This window comes from Cnephaeus nilssonii (genome assembly GCF_951640355.1).
Source record: "Cnephaeus nilssonii genome assembly, chromosome: 3".
In the NCBI taxonomy this organism is placed as follows: domain Eukaryota; kingdom Metazoa; phylum Chordata; class Mammalia; order Chiroptera; family Vespertilionidae; genus Cnephaeus; species Cnephaeus nilssonii.
In genome coordinates, this window is record NC_137074.1 from 87,004,361 (window position 1) to 87,026,454 (window position 22,094).

At 40.9% G+C, this 22,094-nt stretch overlaps 1 protein-coding gene across 3 annotated transcripts in view; it reads right to left on the reverse strand.

Moving 5' to 3' along the window:
- Positions 1-22,094, reverse strand: part of CHMP2B (charged multivesicular body protein 2B) — a 40,605-nt gene that overhangs the window by 12,849 nt on the left and 5,662 nt on the right. For 2 of the 3 annotated variants that reach the window (XM_079767213.1, XM_079767212.1), the window contains 2 exons: positions 9,266-9,357; positions 1,002-1,196 (listed from right to left, as the gene is read on the reverse strand). In XM_079767213.1, the coding sequence (XP_079623339.1) occupies positions 1,002-1,196; positions 9,266-9,357 (287 nt within the window). The remainder of the gene's footprint in view (positions 1-1,001; positions 1,197-9,265; positions 9,358-22,094) is intronic. The other variant, XM_079767214.1, reaches the window with a different exon arrangement.

The window sequence follows — 22,094 nt, forward strand, 5'->3', positions numbered from 1 at the left end:
GGATCCCTCGGCCTGGCCTGCACCCTCTTGCAATCTGGGACCCCTTGGGGGATGTCAGAGAGCTGGTTTTAACCTGATCCTGCTCAGTGCAGGAGCTGCCCCCTGGTTGTCAGTGCACTCCCACAGGGGGAGTGCAGATCAGCCAGAAGCTGGGGTCAGGGCTGGGAAGCACAGCGGTGGTGGCAGGAGCCTCTCCATGGAGAGCAGGCCTAAGCCTACAGTGGGACATCCCCCAAGGACTCCCAGACTGCAAGAGGGTGCAGACCGGGCTGAGGGACACCCCCCATGAGTGCATGAATTTCCTGCACTGGGCCTCTAGTCTATAATAATAAAAGCATAATATGCTAATTAGACCGGACATCCTTCTGGACGAAGCCAGGGCTGCTAGGGAAGCCCGGGTCCCGAGTGCCTGCCAGCAGACGGAGGGAAGCCCAGGTCCTGGGAGATGGAGGGAAGCCGGTGCCAGCAGCAGGGGAAAGAAAGGCCTATTTTTGCATGAATTTCATGCATCGAGTCTCTAGTTTTTAATATAAAGACTGAAAATTAAACATAAGTTCCTATTAAAATTAATTGATTAATCCTTCTAATAGTATTCATGTGTCCTTCTGACACATACATGAAAATGAATCATGAGGAAATTACTACTTTAAAGTAATCAAAACATATAGATCAATAAAATAAGCTCACAAATCTCTGACAGTTTAAGAGATAAAAGCAAACATTGTTTTTAGTCAGTTTAAAAAATTTAGAAGTTACATGTGACCTTGAAACAAGAAATTAGTGAAAATGTCATAAAACAAGAAATTTTATAAAATTTATTAAATTAATAAAGAATCTAGAAGTAGTTTTCTGGATTATCTAATATCATAACTCATTTTGCTAAAAATGACAGATTCTATACTACATATGTGACAGGAAGTGTTTTAAAATCTGATTTATATCTTGATATTTAAATATATTACATTAACTCCAAGTCTATGGATATAAAGGCTTCTACTTACCTTTGCTGTAGTAGACATTGCACCAGCCATCTTCATCTGGGAGTTCATCACTTTTGTTTGTGTGGACATAGAAGTGACTTTTGAACTTACAGCAAAAGTTCTTGTTTTCTGTTTCCGTAATTGTACAAGCTGTTTGGCTAAAACTCTGCAAGCTTCTTTATTACCAATTTTGGCCATCTTCTTAATTTCTAATTCCTAAGAGAGAAAATAAAAAGAGGGGAATAAAATCATTGAGGGGTAGGCCTCAAGACTTATTTCAAAAGAACAGATCAAATATATATGGGTGGACAAAAGTAGGTTTACAGTTGTTCATAGGGCAACAAATACAATAATTAATAAAGAATACTACAAGAATAAACTGTTTCACGTACTCACAAATGTAAACCTATTTTTGTCCACCCCTGTAAAATACACCCTTTCTCCTTGATCATGAATTGAGGCAGAGGCTGTCATAAAGTCATAAAAAGAAAAGAGTAATTTGAGAGGGCAATTTAGTCCACATGTTTCCATAGGAAAGAACCAGTGCCTTCATCTACAAATACAAAGCTGGTCTACAAAACAGTATGCACATAGAGTCCAGCAGAAAATTTAAAAACTCAACCCAAAAGTAGGAAGGAAAGAAGAAAATAAATAAATAAATAAATAAATAAATAAATGGTTTGATGGGACATAGCAAAAAAAAGCACAGTGATAGATTTAAAGCTAATAATGTAAACATATTAAGTGAAAAGGTCCATTTAATAAATAAAAGGCAGGTTTTCAGATTGGATAAGACCCAAATATATGCTAGCTTAAGAAACAAATTTTAATTAAAAAACAACAACACACAAAGCTAAGTAAAATAATAGAAAATATATATATATTATATATAAATACTTATTACAATCTGGAAATCTAGAATGGCTACATTAATATTACATAAAACAAACAGAACTTGAGAAAAAGGAATATTACCAGAAATAAAGAGGCATTTCAAAATGATAAAGGAATCAATACGTAAAGATGCAAAACACATAAAAGTCAATGTACCTAATAACAATGCTTAAAAATATATGAAGCACAACTGATAGAAGTGAAATGAGAAGCCAACAAATATATAATTGCCTTGAGGAATATCAACAAGTATATTGCTATAATTGTTATCACTAATGGACAAAAAATCTGTAACAATACAGAAGATTTACAAAAAACACTATTACTAACTTGACCTAACCAACACTTACAGAAAACTACAAAACAACAGCAGAATACTCATTAACAAGTGTACACTGAAAAAAGGAATCAACAAAATACAGCATATTCTACATCAGAAAACAAGGCTCAATAAATTCAAGAGGGTTGAATTGATAGGAAGTATGCTCTCTAACCACAATAAAAATTAAACCAAAGATCAGTAAGGGAAATATGAAAAAAAAGTCACAAATGAGCAGAAATTAATGATTCTAAATAAGTCAAAGATTAAAAAAAATAATAGAGGAAATGAAGTAATATTTTGAACTTAATAAAATGAAAAAAGCACATATCAAAATGTGTGTGCTGTAGTTAAAAAGATTCTTAGAAATTTATAGCATTAAAGGTTATATTAAAAAAGGTGAAGGGATTAAGAAGTACTAATTGGGAGTTACAAAATAGTCATGGGGATGTAGAGTACATCATAAGAAATATAATTAATAATATTGTAATAACTGTGTATGGTGCCAGATGGGTACTGGAATTATCATTTTGTAAGTTACATAAATGTCTAACCACTATGCTGTGCATGTGAAACTAATATAATATTGAATGTCAACTGTAATTGAAAAATAAAAATAGGTATAAAAAATGAATTAAACAAAATAGTAAAGGCAAAAATATTATGTTAAAAACGTCTAAAGCATTAACATAGAAAAAAAATATAACACAAAGTAAACAAAAGAAAGGAAATAATATAAACAAAGAAATCTATAAACTGGAGAAGGAAAAACATGCAGAAAGTTAATGAAATCAAAAGCAGGTATTTTTTTTGGTGTGTTTTTGCAGAAAATTAATCAAATTGATATACTATTAGCCAGACAGATGAGGGAAAACAACCGGAGAGAGAACAGCCCTAGCCGGTTTGTCTCGGTGCATAGAGTGTTGTCCTATGGACAGAAGGGTCCTGGGATTGATTCTAGTCAAGGGCACGTACCTCAGTTGCAGGCCTCTCCTTGGCCTGGGCCCTGGTCAGGGCACACACTGAAGGCAACCAATCGATGGGTTTCTCTCACATCGATGTTTCTGTCTTTCCCTCTCACTTTCACTCTCTCTAAAAATCAATGGAAAAATATCCTCGGGTGAGGATGTATAAAAAAAAAGACAGAGAGAACACATGAGTTATAAGTATTGGGAATGTAAACAGGGCATCACTTCATATCCTAATGATGTTAAAGGACAATACGAGAATATTATGAACAATAGCATGTGATCACATTTTAAAAGTTGGTAGAAATGGATGGATGAGAGACACAAACTACCAAAGCTCAGTCAAAAAGACAGATAACCTGATCTATATCTATTTTTTAAATGAACTTGTAGTTTAAAACCTATCCATAAGAAAACGTCACTCCCAATGGGTTTGCTGATAAATCCTATCAAACTCTTCCAGTAAAAGAGAAAGTAAGGGGATACTTGCCAACTCATGCTTTACCATCAGCATTACTCTGATGTCAAAACTAAATAAAGACACTTCTCAGAGGGAAGGCTGGGGTGGGTGGGTGGGAAGAGATCAACCAAAAACTTATATGTATACTAGTGTCTTGGTGCACGGATTCGTGCACATTGAAAGGAAATTAATTAGAAGAAATATTTTAATATCACTATTCACCCTTTTTCTATAATAGAAGTGTCAACCAATTTCATGATCAACGACAGATCAAAACACACGCGTGCGATTGGCGCTGAGAGCTTTACATATCTCACACATGTGTGAGTCAACTTAACCTTTTATAAATAAAGAATAAACTTGCTTAATTAGATATACTTTCTGATTTAGCTAAACTTTTTCCAGCCCAGTGAAGCACCCCAACTTCTCTTTCAGGTAACTGTCAGCAACATAGCAGTAAATATCAACATGAAGCAGATTATTATTGTAGATCACGCAGGGAGAATAAAGCGTAAAATATTTAAGTGTAGCAGTGTTCGACTATATTCCGCGCAGTGAGAAAACCTGAACTCATTTTTAAGTTCCACCATTTCTTACTTCTTTTCAGTCAGGTCAAGTTTCTAAACTTTCTAAATCTCCGTTTTCTGGCTAATGAAAATAGGATTCTACCGAGTCTCCTATCTATCTACTCCAGGACTTCTATAAGAATCAAATGAGATGAGGCATGTGAAAATGCTTCACAGACATTTGGTTAAACTGTAAAATGTTTGCACCTGACTATAAAGCAAGTCAAGTTCCTTGGCTGAAGGAACTCCAAGGAGGCTAGTGGTTTGGGAGAGGAAGTCGGGCACTGCTACGTGATGTCATTACCTGGTGCCCACAGCAACCATTTCTGGACTGGGCTGGGCTGTGGGCCGCATGTTGTGCCATGGGGTTGTGGCAGCATTGGCTGCGATTTGGTGGGGTGTCCCACTTGGGGTAAGCCGAGTATTGGTTTGTCAGTGCCAGGTCTGTGGTGCTGTTTATTTTTAAATGGCCAGTGCGCGCCATGGCAGCTCCTGAGTTGAGCATCTGCCCCCTGGTGGTCAGTACACATCATAGCTACCAGTCGGATGGACACTTAGTCTTTTATATATATAGATATGCATAATCCATGGACACAGATAATAGGGTAGAAAAGGCCAGTCAATGGGGCAAAAAAGGAGATATATGTAATACTTTCAACAACAAAGATTAAAAAAAAAACTACATAAAAAGACAACTGCAAATGAATATGTTTAATGAACACAAATGCAAGTATTCTTAATAAAAGTTCAGCAAACTGAAACAAAGTTATTTCAAATACATATATACACTGAGTGGCCAGATTATTATGATCTCTGAACGCATAATAATCTGGCCACTCAGTGTATATACGTGTGTGTGTGTATGTGTATGTGTGTGTGTGTGTGTGTATGTATCTATTTTAGAGGCCCAGTGCATGAATTCGTGCATGAGTGGGGGCCGACCAGCCTGGCCAGAGGGAGGGGACATGGGCGGTTGGCTGGCCTGCCTGCTGGTCGAACTCCTGGTCGAGGGGACAATTTGCATATTAGCCTTTTATTATATAGGATATACACTGAGTGGCCAGATTATTATGCATTCAGAGATCATAATAATATACCTCATTACCAGTGACATTTATCCCAGGAGCAAAAGCTTGATTCAACTTTGGAAAATCAAAGTAATTCACTACCTTAACACACTAAAGAGAAACTATGTGATAATCATCGCAATAGATGCAAAAAATAAAAATAAGAAACATTTGACAAAATTTATTCCTGATAAAAAGTTTCAGCAAAATAAAAAGGAACTTCACCTGAAAAGAAGTCTACAAAAATCCTAGTTTTAATATCATACTTTATGGTAAAAGACTGAATATTTCCTCCTAAGATCAGTAAATATGAGGATGACTGCTATAATCACTTCTATTTAACATTAAAAGTTTTAGCCAGTGTAATAAGGTATATCTAAAAAAAAAAGGCATCAAGATTGGAAAGGAAGAAGAAAAGTTTAATTTATCCATAGATGACATGATTGTCTGTGTAGAAATCTAATAGAATATACATAAAGGTTACTACAATAAGGGAGTTTAGGAAGATTACAGGATTACAGATCACTATTCAAAAAAATTAGTATATTTCTTTCTACATAACAGTAACAAAAAATCAGAAATTGAATTTGTTTTTAAAATATCTAGCATCAAAAATATGAAATAGTTCGGAATAAACCTGACAAGAGAAGTGTAGAGCCTATCTAATTACAAGTACAAACACTGCTGATAAAATTGAAAGATCTAAATAAATGAAGAGATACAATATGTTCATGGATTGTAAGACTCAATAGTATTAAGATGTCAAGCCTTCCCAAATTAGTTTACCTATTCAATGTAATCCCAATCAAAACAGAACTTTTATGTAGAAATTTACTATTTTATTTGAAAGTTCATTTGGAAATGCAAAGCACCTAAAATAGCCCACACAATTTTGAAAACAGAAGTACAAAGTTGAAGGGTTAACATCCTATAATATAAAGAGGTAATATGCAAATTGACCATCACTCCAAGACACAAGATGGCCGCCCCCATGTGGTCAAAGATGGCCGCCTCCATGTGGACACATGATAGCCACCACAAGATGGCCAGTAGCGGAGGGCAGTTGTGGGTGATCAGGCCAGCAAGGGAGGGCAGTTGGGGGCAATCAGGCCTGCAGGGGAGGACAGTTGAGGGGACAAGGCCTGCAGGGGAGGGTAGTTAGGGGGGACCAGGCCTGAAGGGGAGGGCAGTTGGAAGTGACCAGGCCTGTAGGGGAGAGCAGTTAGGGTTGACCAGGATGGCAGGGGAGGGCAGTTAGGGGTGATCAGGCCAGCACGGGAAGGCAGTTAGGGGCAACCAGGCCTGCAGGGGAGGGCAGTTGGGGGGGACCAGGCCTGCAGGGGAGGGCAGTTGGGGGCGACCAGGCCTGCATGGGAGGGCAGTTGGGGGTGACCAGGCCAGCAAGGGAGGGCAGTTGGGGTGATCAGGCCTGCAGGGGAGGGCAGTTGGGGGCAACCAAGCCTGCAGGGGATTACAGTTGTGAGGGACCAGGCCTGCAGGGGAGGGCAGTTGGGGGGACCAGGCCTGCAGGGAAGGGCAGTTAGGGGTGATCAGGCCGGCAGGAGAGGGCAGTTAGGGGCAATCGGGCTAGCAGGGGAGGGCGTTTAGGGGCGACCAGGGTGGCAAGAGAGGAAATTTAGGGTTGACCAGGCCAGCAGGGGAGGGCAGTTGGGGGTGACCAGGCCTTCAGGAAAGGACAGTTAGGGGTGACCAGGCCTGCAGGGGAGGGCAGCTGGGGGCGACCAGGCCAGCAGGGGAGGGCAATTAGGGGTGACCAGGCTGGCAAGGGAGTGTAGTTAGGGGTGACCAGGGCGGCAGGGGAGGGCAGTTAGGGGTGACCAGGCCGGCAGGGGAGGACAGTTAGGGGCAATAGGGCCGGCAGGAGAGCAGTTATCATTGATCAGGCTGGCAGGGGAGTGGTTAGGGGCAATCAGGCAGGCAGGCAGGCGAGCGATTGGGAGCCAGCAGTCCCTGATTGTGAGAGGGATGTCCACTGGGATCGGGCCTAAACAGGCAGTCGGACATCCCTCGAGGGGCCCCAGAATGGAGAGGGTGCAGGGTGGGCTGAGGGACACACCCCCCCCCCCGTGCACGAATTTTGTGCACTGAGCCTCTAGTTATATATAACTTTAAATATAACTTTAAAACTTACTATAATAAAAAGTGTAACACTGGCTTAAGAATAGTCACAGATCAATGGAATAGCATAGAGTCCAGAATTAGGCCCACATATATTAGGACAATTGATTTTCTACAAAGATAAGGTATTTGAACAGGGAAAGATGTCATCAACAAATGATGTTGGAACAACTGAATCTCCATATGCAAGAGTGAACCTCTACCCTACCTGACAATATAGTTATTTAATTCAATGCAGTTCATAGTTCTAAATATAGGAACTAAAACTTTAATACTTCCAGGGGAAAATATAAGAGAAAGTATTAGTGACTTTGGGTTAGGCAAAGATTTCTTAGGACACTAATAGTACTAATAACAGAAAAATAATAAATTATACTTGATAAAAATAAAAACATCTGCTTCTCAAAAAATATATTAAGAAAATATAAGACCAGGCGAAGAACTGGGAAGAATATTTGCAAACATATATTTAATAAAGTACTTGTGTCCAAAACATATAAAGAATTCTTACAACTAAATAATTAGAAAACAACTTTAAAAAAATGGGTAAAATATTTCAGTAGACCCTTTTGCAAAGACGTTATGTAAATGGCAGCCAGGCACATGAAAAGATGCTGAACATCATTAGCGATTAGGAAAATCCAATTTAAAATGACAATCTGCTACACACAGCTAGAATGGCTACAGGGGAAAAGACTGTTAACTTCAACTCTTGGCCAGGATGTGAAACAGCTTTACTTGCATATATAGCTGGTGGGAACAGAAAACATTACAGCCATTTTGTAGAACTGTTGAGCGTTCTTATACAGTTAAATATACATTTAATCTATGGCCCAGCAATCCCACTTCTAGGAATATACCCAAGAGAAATGAAAACATATGTTCACACAAAGATTTCAATTGGATGTTTATAGCAACTTTATTCAAAATAGCTAAAATCTAGAAATAACCCAAATGTCCAGTGGCTGGTAAATAGATAAACAAATTGTGGAACATCCACACAATAGAATAACATTCATCAATAAAAAGGAATTAATGCTGATACATGCAACAAAATTGATTAATCTCAAAAGTTATGAGTGAAAGAAACCATATGAAATAAGAAATTCATATTCTATGATTCCATTTATATAAAGTTCTAGAAAATGTAAACTAATCTGCAGTGACAGATCAGTGTTTGCCTGACTGAGGAGGACGTAGACAGGGAGGGATGGGTAGGAGGGATTACAAAGGGAATAAGGAAACTTTTAGGGATGAAGGGTATGGTCATTACCTAGATTGTAGATAATAGGTATGTCAAAATGTATCAAACTGTATTCTTTGAATATGTACAGTCTATTGCATGTCAATTATACTTCATGCTGTTTATTAAAATATTTTAAGCAACACACATTTAAAAACATAACAAAATAGTTAAAGATAGTCAATCTATTTTTAAAAATTCATTCATTATCACAGACACAATGATACTTAAAGTATCAAATAAGTTCAAATATCAAGTAAGACACCTATGAGTTAACATTATTTTCTTGTAACCCTCTCTTGTTTTTGAAGACTACGTTATCTTTGTTATTAGCTGAGAAGAATTTGGCTCTGTTTTGAGCAATATTTCTTCCTAGGCATTCATAACTTTTACAAACTGAAGAATACTTTGATTTTATAATAGCAGAATACACAGAATCCTGATAAGTCAGCAGAATGACACAATAAACAAAGGTAAGCAGAAATTGCAGAAAGGTGTTCAATGCCATTTATTAGTAAAGCAAGTATCTTACCACCTACCATCTGTCTCTTTCCTAGTTAGCTAATTATTCCAACAATAATTTCCAAATTTGTTTAAAAAGTTAAACTGAAATTTAATGTTCTACTTACCAGCTGTTTTTCTTGTCTTTCTAAAGCTGCTCGATCTCTGCTTATAGCTCTCTGTGTACCTCGTAACTCTCGATTCTGTTCCTTTATTACATCTGAGAGAACCACACACACAAAAAAAAAATCACTAAATGTATGGGCTGTAAAATTTTCTTTAATACCATTTAAAAAACTGGGCTCAGAGATCTCAGGGAAAATACACATTGATTTATGTGATGTTAAATTTTTTTCTTTCAATTCAGTGCACTAAAAAAAAAAAAATCAGACAAATATTCAAACTTGATTTATAAATATTGATTATATACAGAATTATAAAAATGAGTGCAGTGTGCTCTCATCTGAGGTTTAGCCAAAGTACACATAAATCACAGTAAAATATTCCCGTAGAGAACTGATTAGTATACAATGTTTTATATGGCACATGTATATGTTACACACACATCCTTTTCATCTTTCCTTACTCCAGTATTATATGAAATTCCAGAAAGAAATAAGGTTATGTTTACTAAAGCTTTTTTCTGCACTAAGTCACCATAACAGAGTGAAGCAGCAGATGCTCCAATGAATCCCATCTCTGCCACTTGATCATTATTTGTTGGCAAAGTTAGTTAACATTCTAAATCTCAGGTTTCTGATAAAAGACTAAATAACATACACAATGCTCTGAAATTTGTCTTACTAGTAATTCATCTGGATCCATCAGTCTTACCCTTTGAATAATTAAAGTATTTATCTAGGCCTGATGGATGATAATTAGGGTTATTACTAGAGGCCTGGTGCACGACATTTGTGCACAGGGGATGGGGTGGGAAAGGGGGACCTCAGCTCAGCCTGCGCTGTCTCACAGTCCAGGACCCCTCGGGGGATGTCCGACATCCCTCGAGGGGTCCTTAGCACTGCCATGGAGGCAGGAGAGGCTCTTGTCACTGCCGCTGTGCTCGCTGGCTGTGAGCCCACTGGCAAGTCTGGCTTCTGGCTCAGTGGCACTCCCCCTGTGGGAGCACACTGACCACCAGGGGGCAGCTCCTGCGTTGAGCGTCTGCCCCCTGGTGGTCAGTGTGCATCATAGCGACCGGTCGTTCTGCTGTTTGGTCGATTTGTATATTAGCCTTTTATTATATAGGACAGTGATTACTTCAAAGGATCTCAGATATGGATGGTAATTCTTACTAAAACTGATCTATCATTGTCAGGAATCTTTTAACTGTTTTACAAATATTATACAATATAATGTTCATAATAATGCTAGGGAGTTGATTTTCTATTATTTTGTATATAAGAAAGTTGACTATTAGGAAGTTTAAAAAACTTGCCTAAGGTCACAGGGAATAAGCAGTAATGCCAGATTTGGACCTAAGTGTTCTGTCTCCAGAACCAGTGATCTTAATCACTTCACTAGAGAAAATTTTTATTGAAGAGATAGATTTTAAAACAACAACAGAAAGAATAGTTTTATCAGCAAACAGTGATGGGAAACTGGATGAAAAAGAATGAAACTGGACTCCTGCAACACACCACATATAGAAATTAACTCAAAAAAAAAAAAGATTAATGATCCAAATTTAAGAGTTAAAATCATAGGACTCTTAGACGAATACATAGGAGTAAATCTGCATGATCTGGTATTTGGCCATAGGTTCTTAAATACGACAGACACTAAAAGCATAAGCAACAAAAGAAAAAATAGATAAATGGGACTATATGAAAATTAAAACTTGTGTGTATCAGAGAACATTATCAACTAAAAAGACAATATACAGAATGGAACAAAATATATGCATCTTATACACTGAGTGGCCAGATTATTATGATCTGTGAACGCATAATAATCTGGCCACTCAGTGTGGATGTATATTAGAGGCCCAGTGCATAAATTCGTGCATGGGTGGGGGCCGCCCAGCCTGGCCACGGGGAGGGGACATGGGCAGTTGGCCAGCCTGCCTGCTGGTCGAACTCCTGGTCGAGGGGACAATTTGCATATTAGCCTTTTATTATATAGGATTATTATATAGGATGTACATGGAGTGGCCAGATTATTATGCATTCAGAGATCATAATAATCTGGCCACTCAGTGTATTTATGGTAGGAGCCTATTTTCCAGAATATATAAAGAACTCTTATAACTCAAAAAACAAAGACAAACAACCCCCTTAAAACTGGGTGAAGGATTTAAATAGACATCTCTCTGAAAATATACAAAAGGCCAATAAACACATGAAAAAGGTAGTCAATACCATTAACTATTAGGAAAATGCGATACCAGTTTACATCCACCATAATGGCTATAATCAGAAATAAAAAGGGAAAACAGCAAGTATTGGTGAGGATATAGAGATTGGTACCCTTGTACATTGCTTATAGGAATGTAAATTATTTCAGCCCCTGTGGATAACAGTTTGGTGGTTCCTCAAAAAGTTAAAAAACATAAAATTACCATATGACCCAACAATTCCACTCATAGGTATTTACCCAAAGAATTCAAACAGGTACTTAAACAAATACTTATACACAAATGTTCATAGCAGTACTATTCACAATAGCCAAAAGGTGGAAACAACCCGTATATCCATGAACAGATGAATGAATAAACAAATTGTGATATCTATACTAATAAAAGCTTAGGTGGTCCTTGCGCCCTCATGTGCAATATCGTCACAAGATGGCCACCACAAAGATGGCCACTTCAAGATGGCTGTCACAAGATGGCCGTGTGCACAGCGGAGGTGGGGCCTGGCAGCTGCTCTGCGCTGTGAGGCCTGGGGGTCCCACGGCTCCACGTGGCATGGAGGAGGCCGGTCCTGGCATCTCCGCCATTGCCTCATGCGGAGGAGGCGGGTCCCGGCGGAGGAGGCGGGTTGCAGCAGGACAGGGCAGTTGTGGGCGATCAGGCCGGCAGGGGAGGGCAGTTGGGGGCAATCTGGCCAGCAGGGGAGGGCAGTTGGGGGCTATCAAGCCGGCAGGGGAGGGCAGTTAGGGGTGAATGGGCCGGCAAGGGAGCAGTTAGGCGTCAATCAGGCCGGCATGGGAGTGGTTAAGGGGGCAATCAGGCTGGCAGGCAGAAGCGGTTAGGGGCAATGAGGCAGGCAGGCAGGCGAGCAGTTAGGAGCCAGCAGTCCCGGATTGTGAGAGGGATGTCCAACTGCCGGTGTAGGCCCAATCCCGCAGGAGATCCATATGTATAGTATATACATATGTATAATGGAATATTATCTATATACTAGAGGCCCGGTGCACGAAATTCATGCACTGGGGGAGGGGAGGGGCTCAGTTCGGCCTGCGCCCTCTCGCAGTTTGGGAGCCCTCGGGGGATGTCCGGGAGCCCTCGCTCCTTACCGCCCGCCTGCTCGCTGCTCCTTACCACTTGGCTCGCTGTTCCTTAATGCTGCCACAGAGGTGGGAGAGGCTCCCACCACGCTGCTGCGCTCGCCAGCCATGAGCCCGGCTTCTGGCTGAGCGGTGCTCCCCCTGTGGGAGCGCACTAACCACCAAGGGGCAGCTCCTGCATTTGCGTTCCACATCCTGTACAACAGAAACTTTGCAGAGTGCCCTCTCGCATTCTGGGACCCCTTTGGGGGATATCAGAGAGTCCGTTTCGGCCTGATCACCTCAGGCCAGGACAAGGGACCCCACCTGCTGGAGGGACCCCGTTCACTCTGCAGAAGCCAGGGAGGGACCGCAGGAGGTTAGCTCCCAGTCCTGCCCCGCCGGCCACCTTCTAATTAATTTTCTTTCAATGTGCACATTCGAATCCATGCACCGGGTCACCAGTTTACTTATAAAAAGAAACAAAGTACTGATAGTTCCATAACATAGATAAACCTCAAAAATGTTATGCTAAGTGAAAGAAGCCAGATATAAATGGTCACATTTTATGATTATACCCATATGGACTATCCAGAATAGAGAAATTCATAAATACAGAAAAACAGATTGGTATTTGCCAGGGTTGGGGAGAGTGGGAATGATGAGTCACTGCTTAATGGGTGCAGGGCTTCATTCTGAAGTGATGAAAATGTCTTGGAACTAGAGGTAATGGTCATACACCACTGTGAATGTATTAAATGCCACTGACCTGTTCACTTTAAAATGGTTAACATTATGTGAGCTTCACCTCAACTAACATAGCAACAAAGCCAGCAACCACTATCCTTTGTAATGATGGAGCATCACAACTTATGTTCTACACATTTCTGTGTAGAGTGTAACTTTTCTCAGAATAAAAATAATACTGAGTAATAGACAGTATAGCAAGTGCTTCACAATAACCCCAAAAGGTAGTTAGATACTATTTTCACACTTATTTCAGAGGAGGATATATCTGGTGAGATAATCTGCCCAAGGGAGAAAAAGTGCTAGGATTCATATACAAATGGTCTAATACCATGGCCTAAGATTTTAACTACTGCATTATGCTGCTGTGATGTTTTTTGGGTAAATAAGAAATAAAGTTATCAGAGACATAATCCTTATAAATATAGATCCATATCAATAAAAATATACAGTATTTCAAACTAAATGAAAAACATTAGTCATTATATAAAATTTAACTGATCAATTATAATGACTTTCTAAATAAAAGTTAAAATAAGATGCCAGAGCTCCTATATCCTACATACAAGATATCCATTTCCCCTTCTTTGCTTACTCTGCTTTTCAGCTAAGTTATATCAGCAAACATCTCTTGCTCAGGTTTTACTAAGAACACATTCTATATGTTCCTTATACATAGAAATATAAAGCCATACTATATCTTTAAGGGAGATGAAGAGGCATATGTCTCTCCCCTACAGCCTCTTTCTTCTGGATGGGAAATGCACAATTCATTCAACCAAAAGAGGGACATTCTGTAGACAAATATATTTGGGAAATGTTGAAGTTGAAAAAAAACACAGATTTATTTAGTTCAAGCTTCTAAGTATGTTTAACATATGAATACACACTGTAAATCCTTAAGAAAAGAATATATTATAGATTATTTTCCAAATTTATTAAACCAAGAATTCCTTTTAAGAAATCTCTATTAACATTTCCTAGATACTAATGTTCCACAGAGCATTGGCTGAAATCCTATTCTAAAACAATATGATTTATTAGTTTGCTAGTGCTGTCATTAAAAACCCCACAGTCTAGGTGGCTTAAACAACAGAAATTTATTTTATCAATTCTGGAGGCTGGAAGGCCAAGATCAAGGTGTTGGCAGATATGATTTCTATCGAAGCCTCTCTTTTTGGCTTGTATTTAACTGACTTCTTGCTGTATCCTCATATGGCCTTTTCTCTGTGTGCCCATCCCTGGTATCTCTGTCTCTTATAAGGACACCTGTTCTATTGGATTAGGGCTCAGCATCATTACCTTATGGAATCTCAATTACCTCTTTAAAAAGACCCTATCTCCAAATATAGTCACAAAGGGGTTAGGGGTCCAACATATGAACTTGGGGGGGGGGGCACAATTCAGTCTACAACACGTAATATCTTTCTTCTGATATCTATAGACTAAACAAAACAGCAAAGAAAGCTCTCATTTCTTTTTCTTTAAAAAAAAATCATAAGCCTTTTCATCCTTAATACTCAAACACTCACAGTTTTGTTTGTTATTTTCTTATTGGTATGAAAACATTTACCATTTACCCTACTGTTTCAATAAAAAATATGCTCTAAATTTAAAACTGTGAAATTACAAATGAACTTTTGAAATATAACCCCTTTGTGTACTAAAAACCCCCTAGTTTTTAGTATAAGACAAAGTATTGAGATAGTGATGATGGTCTAAAGCAGTGATTCCCAACCTTTTTTGGCCATGCCCCCCTAAGCATCTCTAAAATCCTAATGTCCCCCCCACCATGACATATAATTCTTATTATTCAAAAACTGAACTCCTAATAAGCCTAAAAGGCCATTAACTTGGTCTAAACAAGCTTCCAAAGGACATGGCATCCATGAAAGAGAAAAATAAAAGAACGAAAGGACAGTTGAAATACTGAGGAAAAAATCACTAAGAAATTGTTAAAAAAATAATAATAATATTAAGTGATATGAAAAAATAGCAAAGTTTCAAAACATAGAGAAATGATATGCATAAATATATCACAATATATATTTATATACTGTATATGAGGCCCCTAGAACCACAAGAAATGCAAAAAATTCACTGTTAATAACTCATTTTCAAATTGCCCCCCTTAAAAATCAAATTGCCCCCCTGTGGGGCGTGTGCCCCACGTTGGGAACCACTGGTCTAAGGTTACAAGAATACTAAGCAATAAAAGAATCCATCATATTATTAAGTTTAATAAGTTAAATTGTGGCCAGATTGTTGACACAGGTGCAAAGCAATTGCTGAAGCCTTGATTGCTCAGATCTAGAATTCTAATCCTACCCAATAATAGACAAATATGCAAATTGACCATACCTCCGACACACCCACAAACCACGCCCCCATCCAATCAGAGCAAGTATGCAAATTAACCCAACCAAGATGGCTACAGCCACAGAGAGCAAGGTTTCCTAGGTAACAGAAGAAGCCAAGCTTTCTGCCTGCCCTTGCCAGGCCTAAGCCTCCACTCAAGCTACAAAGTTTCAATTATAGAAGGTAAACAAATTCAAAAAGAAATGGCGGCAGAATGGAGCTTGAGAGAGCAGGCCAGGGTTGCCGGCAGCAACAGGGGAAGCAAAGCTTTCCGCACACCCTGGCCGAGCCCAGGCCTCCGCTTAAGGCTACAAAGTTTCAATTATAACCCCAACACAAATGGCTGCCGGCTGAGCAGAGGGTGCCCCAGGCTTGGCTCCGCTCCAGGCTACAAAGTTTCAATTGTAGAAGGAAAATAAATTCCAGATACCAGGGCCTCCGCTTGGGTTGCCAGGGGGCGTGGCCGGCCTGCAAACCACCACAGGCCCCTCGCTCAGGCCGCCCCATGCCCCAAGGCAACCCCACCCTGATCAGGGACACCCTTCAGGGCAAACCAGCTGGCCCCCACCCCTGTACCAGGCCTCTATCCTATCTAATAAAAGAGTAATATGCAGATTGATCATCACTGCAACACACAATATAGCTGCCCTCATGTGGTCAAAGATCCTGCCCCCATGTGGACACAAGATGGCCATCACAAGATGGCCAGCAGGAGAGGGCAGTTGGGAGGCAACCGGCCTGCAAGGGAGGGCAGTTGAAAAGGACCAGGCCTGCAAGGGAGGGCAGTTGAGAGGGACCAGGCCTGCAAGGGAGGGCAGTTGGAGGTGATCAACCCTGCAGGAGAGGGCAGTTAGGAGTGACCAGGCCGGCAGAGGAGGGAAGTTGGGGGCAAACAGGCTGGCAGTGGAGTGGTTAGGGGGTGATCAGGCTGGCAGGCAGAAGTGGTTAGGGGCAATCAGGAAGGCAGGCAGGCAAGCAGTTGGGAGCCAGCAGTCCTGGATTGTGAGAGGGATGTCCGACTGCCCGTTTAGGATCGGGCCTAAACGGGCAGTCGGACACCCATTGAGGGGTCCCAGATTGGAGAGGGTACAGGCTGGGCTGAGGGACAACCCCCCTCCGTGCACGGATTTCGTGCACCGGGCCTCTAGTAATACATACTTTTTCATTACTAGGATGTATAATGAATACACACACACACACACACACACACACACACACACACACACACACACAAATATACTAGTATGTATCTTTGTCCTGAGTTCCTGGAACAGAGCTTATATAATCCTGGGAATTTCCTGAGTGATAGAAATATCTTTTGACTCAGGAAGGGGGGCCCTTAGACAGTGTCAGGATGGGGCTAGTTACCAGAAGATCAAATACTTGATTAGAGGGTGAGAACTTTCAGCGTCACCCCTCAGGAGAGGGGAGTGGCCTTGAACAAAGAGATTGGTAGAGCATCTGGGTTGGCGAACAAATGGACAGGCTGGGAAGGTGGCATGCCCAGACAGAGCATGGAAGCACTTTCTCCCACCCCCTCAATACCTTCCTTCCATTTGACCAATTATTCTTGAGTTTTATCCTTATAACAAACCAGTAATAGTAAGTAAAGCACTTTCCTGAGTTCTGAGAGTTTTTCTAATGATTCTCAAATGTGAGGAGGGAGTTGTGGTGACACCTGAATTTATTACAAGTTGGTCAGAAGTAATGGTAGCAACCTGGGACTTGTTCCTGGAAGATTAAGTGAGGACAGTCTTGTGGGACTGAGCCCTTAACCTGTAGAGTCTGTGCTAACTCCAGATGGATAGTGTTACAATTTAACTGAATTGTTGGATACACGCAGTTAGTGTCAAAGAATCAGAGTAAAGATTATAGATATCTTTGTTGAAAAACCAAATATCATGAAGTGGGCAAAGGGGGATGGAATGGGGGAAATCTGTAATAGTGTCAACAATAAAAACAAAACAGTTTCATGACATGAAATTTTAACAAAACATAATTTAATCAAATAGTTTTACTTCCCCTTTCTTAATTTTATGTAAATATGTGTACCATAACTGTCACTGTATATTAGAGAAGGAAAATAAAGAAAATTAACTACTGCAAATTCCACAGCCTATTGTTAATAGGCCTATTAATATTTAAACAGTTCTAAGCTATAAACTGAAAGCATATAATGTTATCCACTAAAACACAGTCGTAATATTTTAAAACACATTATGGTAAGTAGAAAAAGGTAGTAAAATATTTTTCATATGAAATGATAGGTATATCCTATAAAACAAACAAATTGCTCTTTAATTTTTAAAAAATAATCTCTACACTAAACCCACATTTAATGATTTTGTCTTCTAGATAATTCAGAAGGAATAACATGAGGAAAGGTTCTAAGGCACTTTCCTCATGTTTTTAAGGCCAAGTTTATTTTCCATTATATTTATTTCTTAGTAGGTCTGATTTCTTTCCCAAATTACAAGTTCTTTAAGAGGAGGGAATGCATGTATTTTATTTATTTACCCATTTGTATTTCCACCTTACTTCATGCCAACTATTATCCCAATATGTTAATTAACAGTGACCTAAATGAGTATAAACATATATAGTGAAATGTAAAATAATTAAACATATTCCTTTAAAATGTATCATAAAATATATTGGCTATCAAGGAAGAAAGATGATATTAACAGTAAAACTTGAACTATGATAGATATTGTTCTACAATGGAAAAAATGGAGCATTGAAATAATCAATGCTTTCCCCTCTTTTCATTGAGTCCCGACAATGACAGCAACATGTACAGGGTACTTCTGTCATCTAGGAGCTTGGCTCCTGTCCATCCTGCTCCCCTGCTGATCCTTTGCTTCCCTCTCCAGGTAAAAGAGCATTCCCTGAATCCTTATACTCCAACACTTCATCTAGCTTGTGGGCTGTTGTGAAGCACTTCACAGTAGGTGTAACAGAAAACTTAAACTGAAAATGTCAGAGGGACACCTATGGTGTGTTCTGTCACCATTTGATGAGGTAAAAAGGGTCTGGGGCTGTCCCTGCCACCACCCTCCCTGCCCTATACCCAGCACAACACTTAGAGAAAACCACGCAGGCCACTCTTGGCAACAAAAGCCTGTCTCAAGCCTTTAAGACTCTTAGTACTGAACCAGATAACACATGCATGCACTAGAGTAATAAGGCCTCAGACTTAAATTTTGGACATAGGAAGACATAGACAGAACAGGTCCTTCTGCTTTCTTTGACTCTAAGTCAGTAAGGTCTATCTGCTTACAGAAAAGGAAAAAAGAAAGCTGAAAATTAAAAACAAATCTAAAGGGCCTCCCTAGTGAGGTCTGAGGCCAAGGACCAACTTGAATTATGGCTGTCCTTTTACACCATGCTCATTTACATACAATTTGCTCATTTGAGGATTAAAGAAAAAAAGTAATTATCAACTGTAAATATGGACATTCATTAATCTGCGGGGAATATTGTCTTAAGTGTCTATCTCTTGAGGCGGGGGTGGGGGGTGGGCTGTCTCAAGCTTGTAGGGCAGTTCAGGATTACTATCTCATGAGCATGAGGCACAACACGCAGATTATACCACTCAGTGGGAAGTCAGCTCGTCTATTAGACAGCATCTACTCTACCATATACTGGGTTTTTGTCCTTTAAGGTCATGATGGACTTTTTAATCTAATACATCATATTTTCTGCTTTTAAATGTATTCTTTAGGAAAAATCATTTTGATTTATGCAACTTTATTTCTATCAATTATCTTGAATCTAACCATCACATGCACAAAATAGGAGCGCAAAATATTCCCACATCCTGCTTTACCATTTCTGTTAATTGGTTTTTGGTACCCAGATCCCAAGTGGGGAGGGAACTCCCCCTTTAGATTGATCTACAAGCTCTGCATCAGCTGGTACCACTGGAAATAGTGGGTATAGTGGCACTGGTATTGTGGGATAATGGGAATTTGAGAAACCCTGATCATGACAGTAAAAACAAGAGCCAGGAGTGTGAGTTCAGGAAAAGCAAGCATGGTGGAGCTCACCGATGAACAATAAGGTAGAAAGTAGTCCTGATTATGTGGGCATGTGCAATCTTCTTCTGTAGATGGGGGCTGCAAAAATGGTACCAGCTCAAAGGGTAAGGGGTAAGAAAGATCAGTACCTAGAAAATGCTGGCTCTAGGAACCAAATTTATTCAAAGCCAGAAGGAAAATGACAATGAAAGAGTAGGTGAGGAGGAATAAGAATTTCATATGCAAAGTAAATTCATTTCTCAGGCTTTGGAAATGGTATCTCAGAAATCAGGGAGAAATGGTATCAACTTAATAAACCAGTTTTGATACATGGTAAAGAAAAAATAAAAACAAAAACAAAAAAACACTATGGGAAACAGAAAGAACAGTGGAAGATCATGCCAACAGCTTTACTCTACATACTAGAAGCCCAGTGCATGATTTAATCATGCACGTGTAAGCTGTCTGTCCGCTGGTCGGCAGCTCCGAAGTCCCTGGGCCCCTAGGGCGAGGCGGGGCGGGGGCGTGGTCCTCCTGCGGCAGGAGCCCAGGCCGGGGTCTTGCCTTTGCCTCCCGCCCAGGAAGGCTGGGGCCGCCGCCACGTGCTCCTGCGGCCCAACTGCCGCGAGACTCCTCCCCGGGGAGCCGCGCCGCCCGCCCCCCCCCCCCCCCCCCCCCCGCCGCCTCCAAACCTCCAAAACGCCGGCTCGGCTCGCTGCCCCAGAGGCCTGTCTGTGGCGCAGCACAGCCATGGCGCAGACGCTGAGCTAGCGTCACCGCTGGCAACGCGAGCTCAGTGTCCTGCCGGCCCAATCACCACCCAGCCACCCCGAGTCCCGCCCCCTGTGTCTCCCGCTGGCCCAATCGTGGGCGTAGCGGAGTGATGGTAATTTAAATATTACCTTTTTATTATGTAAGATGGTCCAGGGAGCCAAGGATTCACTTAAGAACTAGGCTAAAGTTGGAAAACTCAGCAGAACTTGCTTGGAAAGAAGATGTACAACACTAAAGAGAAAACAGGAGAATCTAGCCCTATGGTGGCATAAAAGGAAGTAAAAAGGAATGTGTTGTTGTTTTTTCCCTTACCAGTAAACTCTCAAAAGTCACTCAAGCCCTGAGGAATTGAAACGAATTTATTACTATTTTTAAAATATCGGTTTTTGGACAGCTGAAGGAAAGTATTTAGATGGGCCAACTATGAGCAAATCTTTAGGTTACATTTGGTTCTTAAAGACACAGGCTCTGGCCCTGCCTTCAAGAACAGCTTAAGTTCAGAAAATGGTCCACGGTCATTTTTCAGCTTAAACGAGTAGGGGAAATGAGAGGGAAAGATCATGTCTCACAGACACCTGGACTTGAAGGTAAGTAACAGTAGCATGAAAAGAAATACAAGTCTTTGGTATCATGATAGGGATGGAGAAATACACAGGGAAACTTTTTCCAGAAATATCCATTCTAAAAGTATGGAGACCTTTGCTCAGAAAAAATTCTAGGAAGACTATACTGTGCTCCTGAATCCCACAAGCAATAATAATACTATCTAATAAAAGAGTAATATGCAAATTGACCATCACTCCAACACACAAGATGGGTGCCCCCATGTGGACACAAGATGGTCACCACAAGATGGCCAGCAGGGGAGGGAAGTTGGGAGGGACCAGGACTGCAAGGGAGGGCAGTTGGGGGCGATCAAGCCTGCAGGGGAGGGCAGTTAGGGTTGACCAGACCGGCAGAGGAGGGAAGTTGGGGGCGACCGGGCCTGTAGGGAGGGCAGTTGGGGGGGGGACCCAGGCCTACAGGGGAGAGCAGTTGGGGGGGACCAGACCTGCAGGGGAGGGCAGTTAGGGGTGACCAGGCCTGTAGGGGAGGGCATTTAAGGGTGACCAGGCCTACAGGGGAGGGCAATTAGGGGCAAGCAGGCTAGCAGGGGAGCAGTTAGGCATCAATCAGGCTGGCAGGGGAGTGGTTAGGGGGTGATCAGGCTGGCAGGCAGAAGGGGTTAGGGGCAGTCAGGAAGGCAGGCAGGCAAGCAGTTGGGAGCCAGCAGTCCTGGATTGTGAGGATGTCCGACTGCCCGTTTAGGCCCGATCCTACCGGGATCGGGCCTAAACGGGCAGTCGGACATCCCTCGAGGGGTCCCAGATTGGAGAGGGTGCAGGCTGGGCTGAGGGACACCCCCCCACCCCCCGTGCACGAAATTCGTACACAGGGCCTCTAGTAATAATAATAATAATAATAATAATAATAATAATAATATTTTAGTGTGCCAAGAATGTAGGAGCCAAGTAGAAAGTATAATCTGAGTTTTTAAATACTCAAAATAATAAGCCCTAAGGGAACACCCATCACCCTATGAAAGATTTGGGTACTCTAGGCAGCACCATGAGAATATTGTTTTTTTATT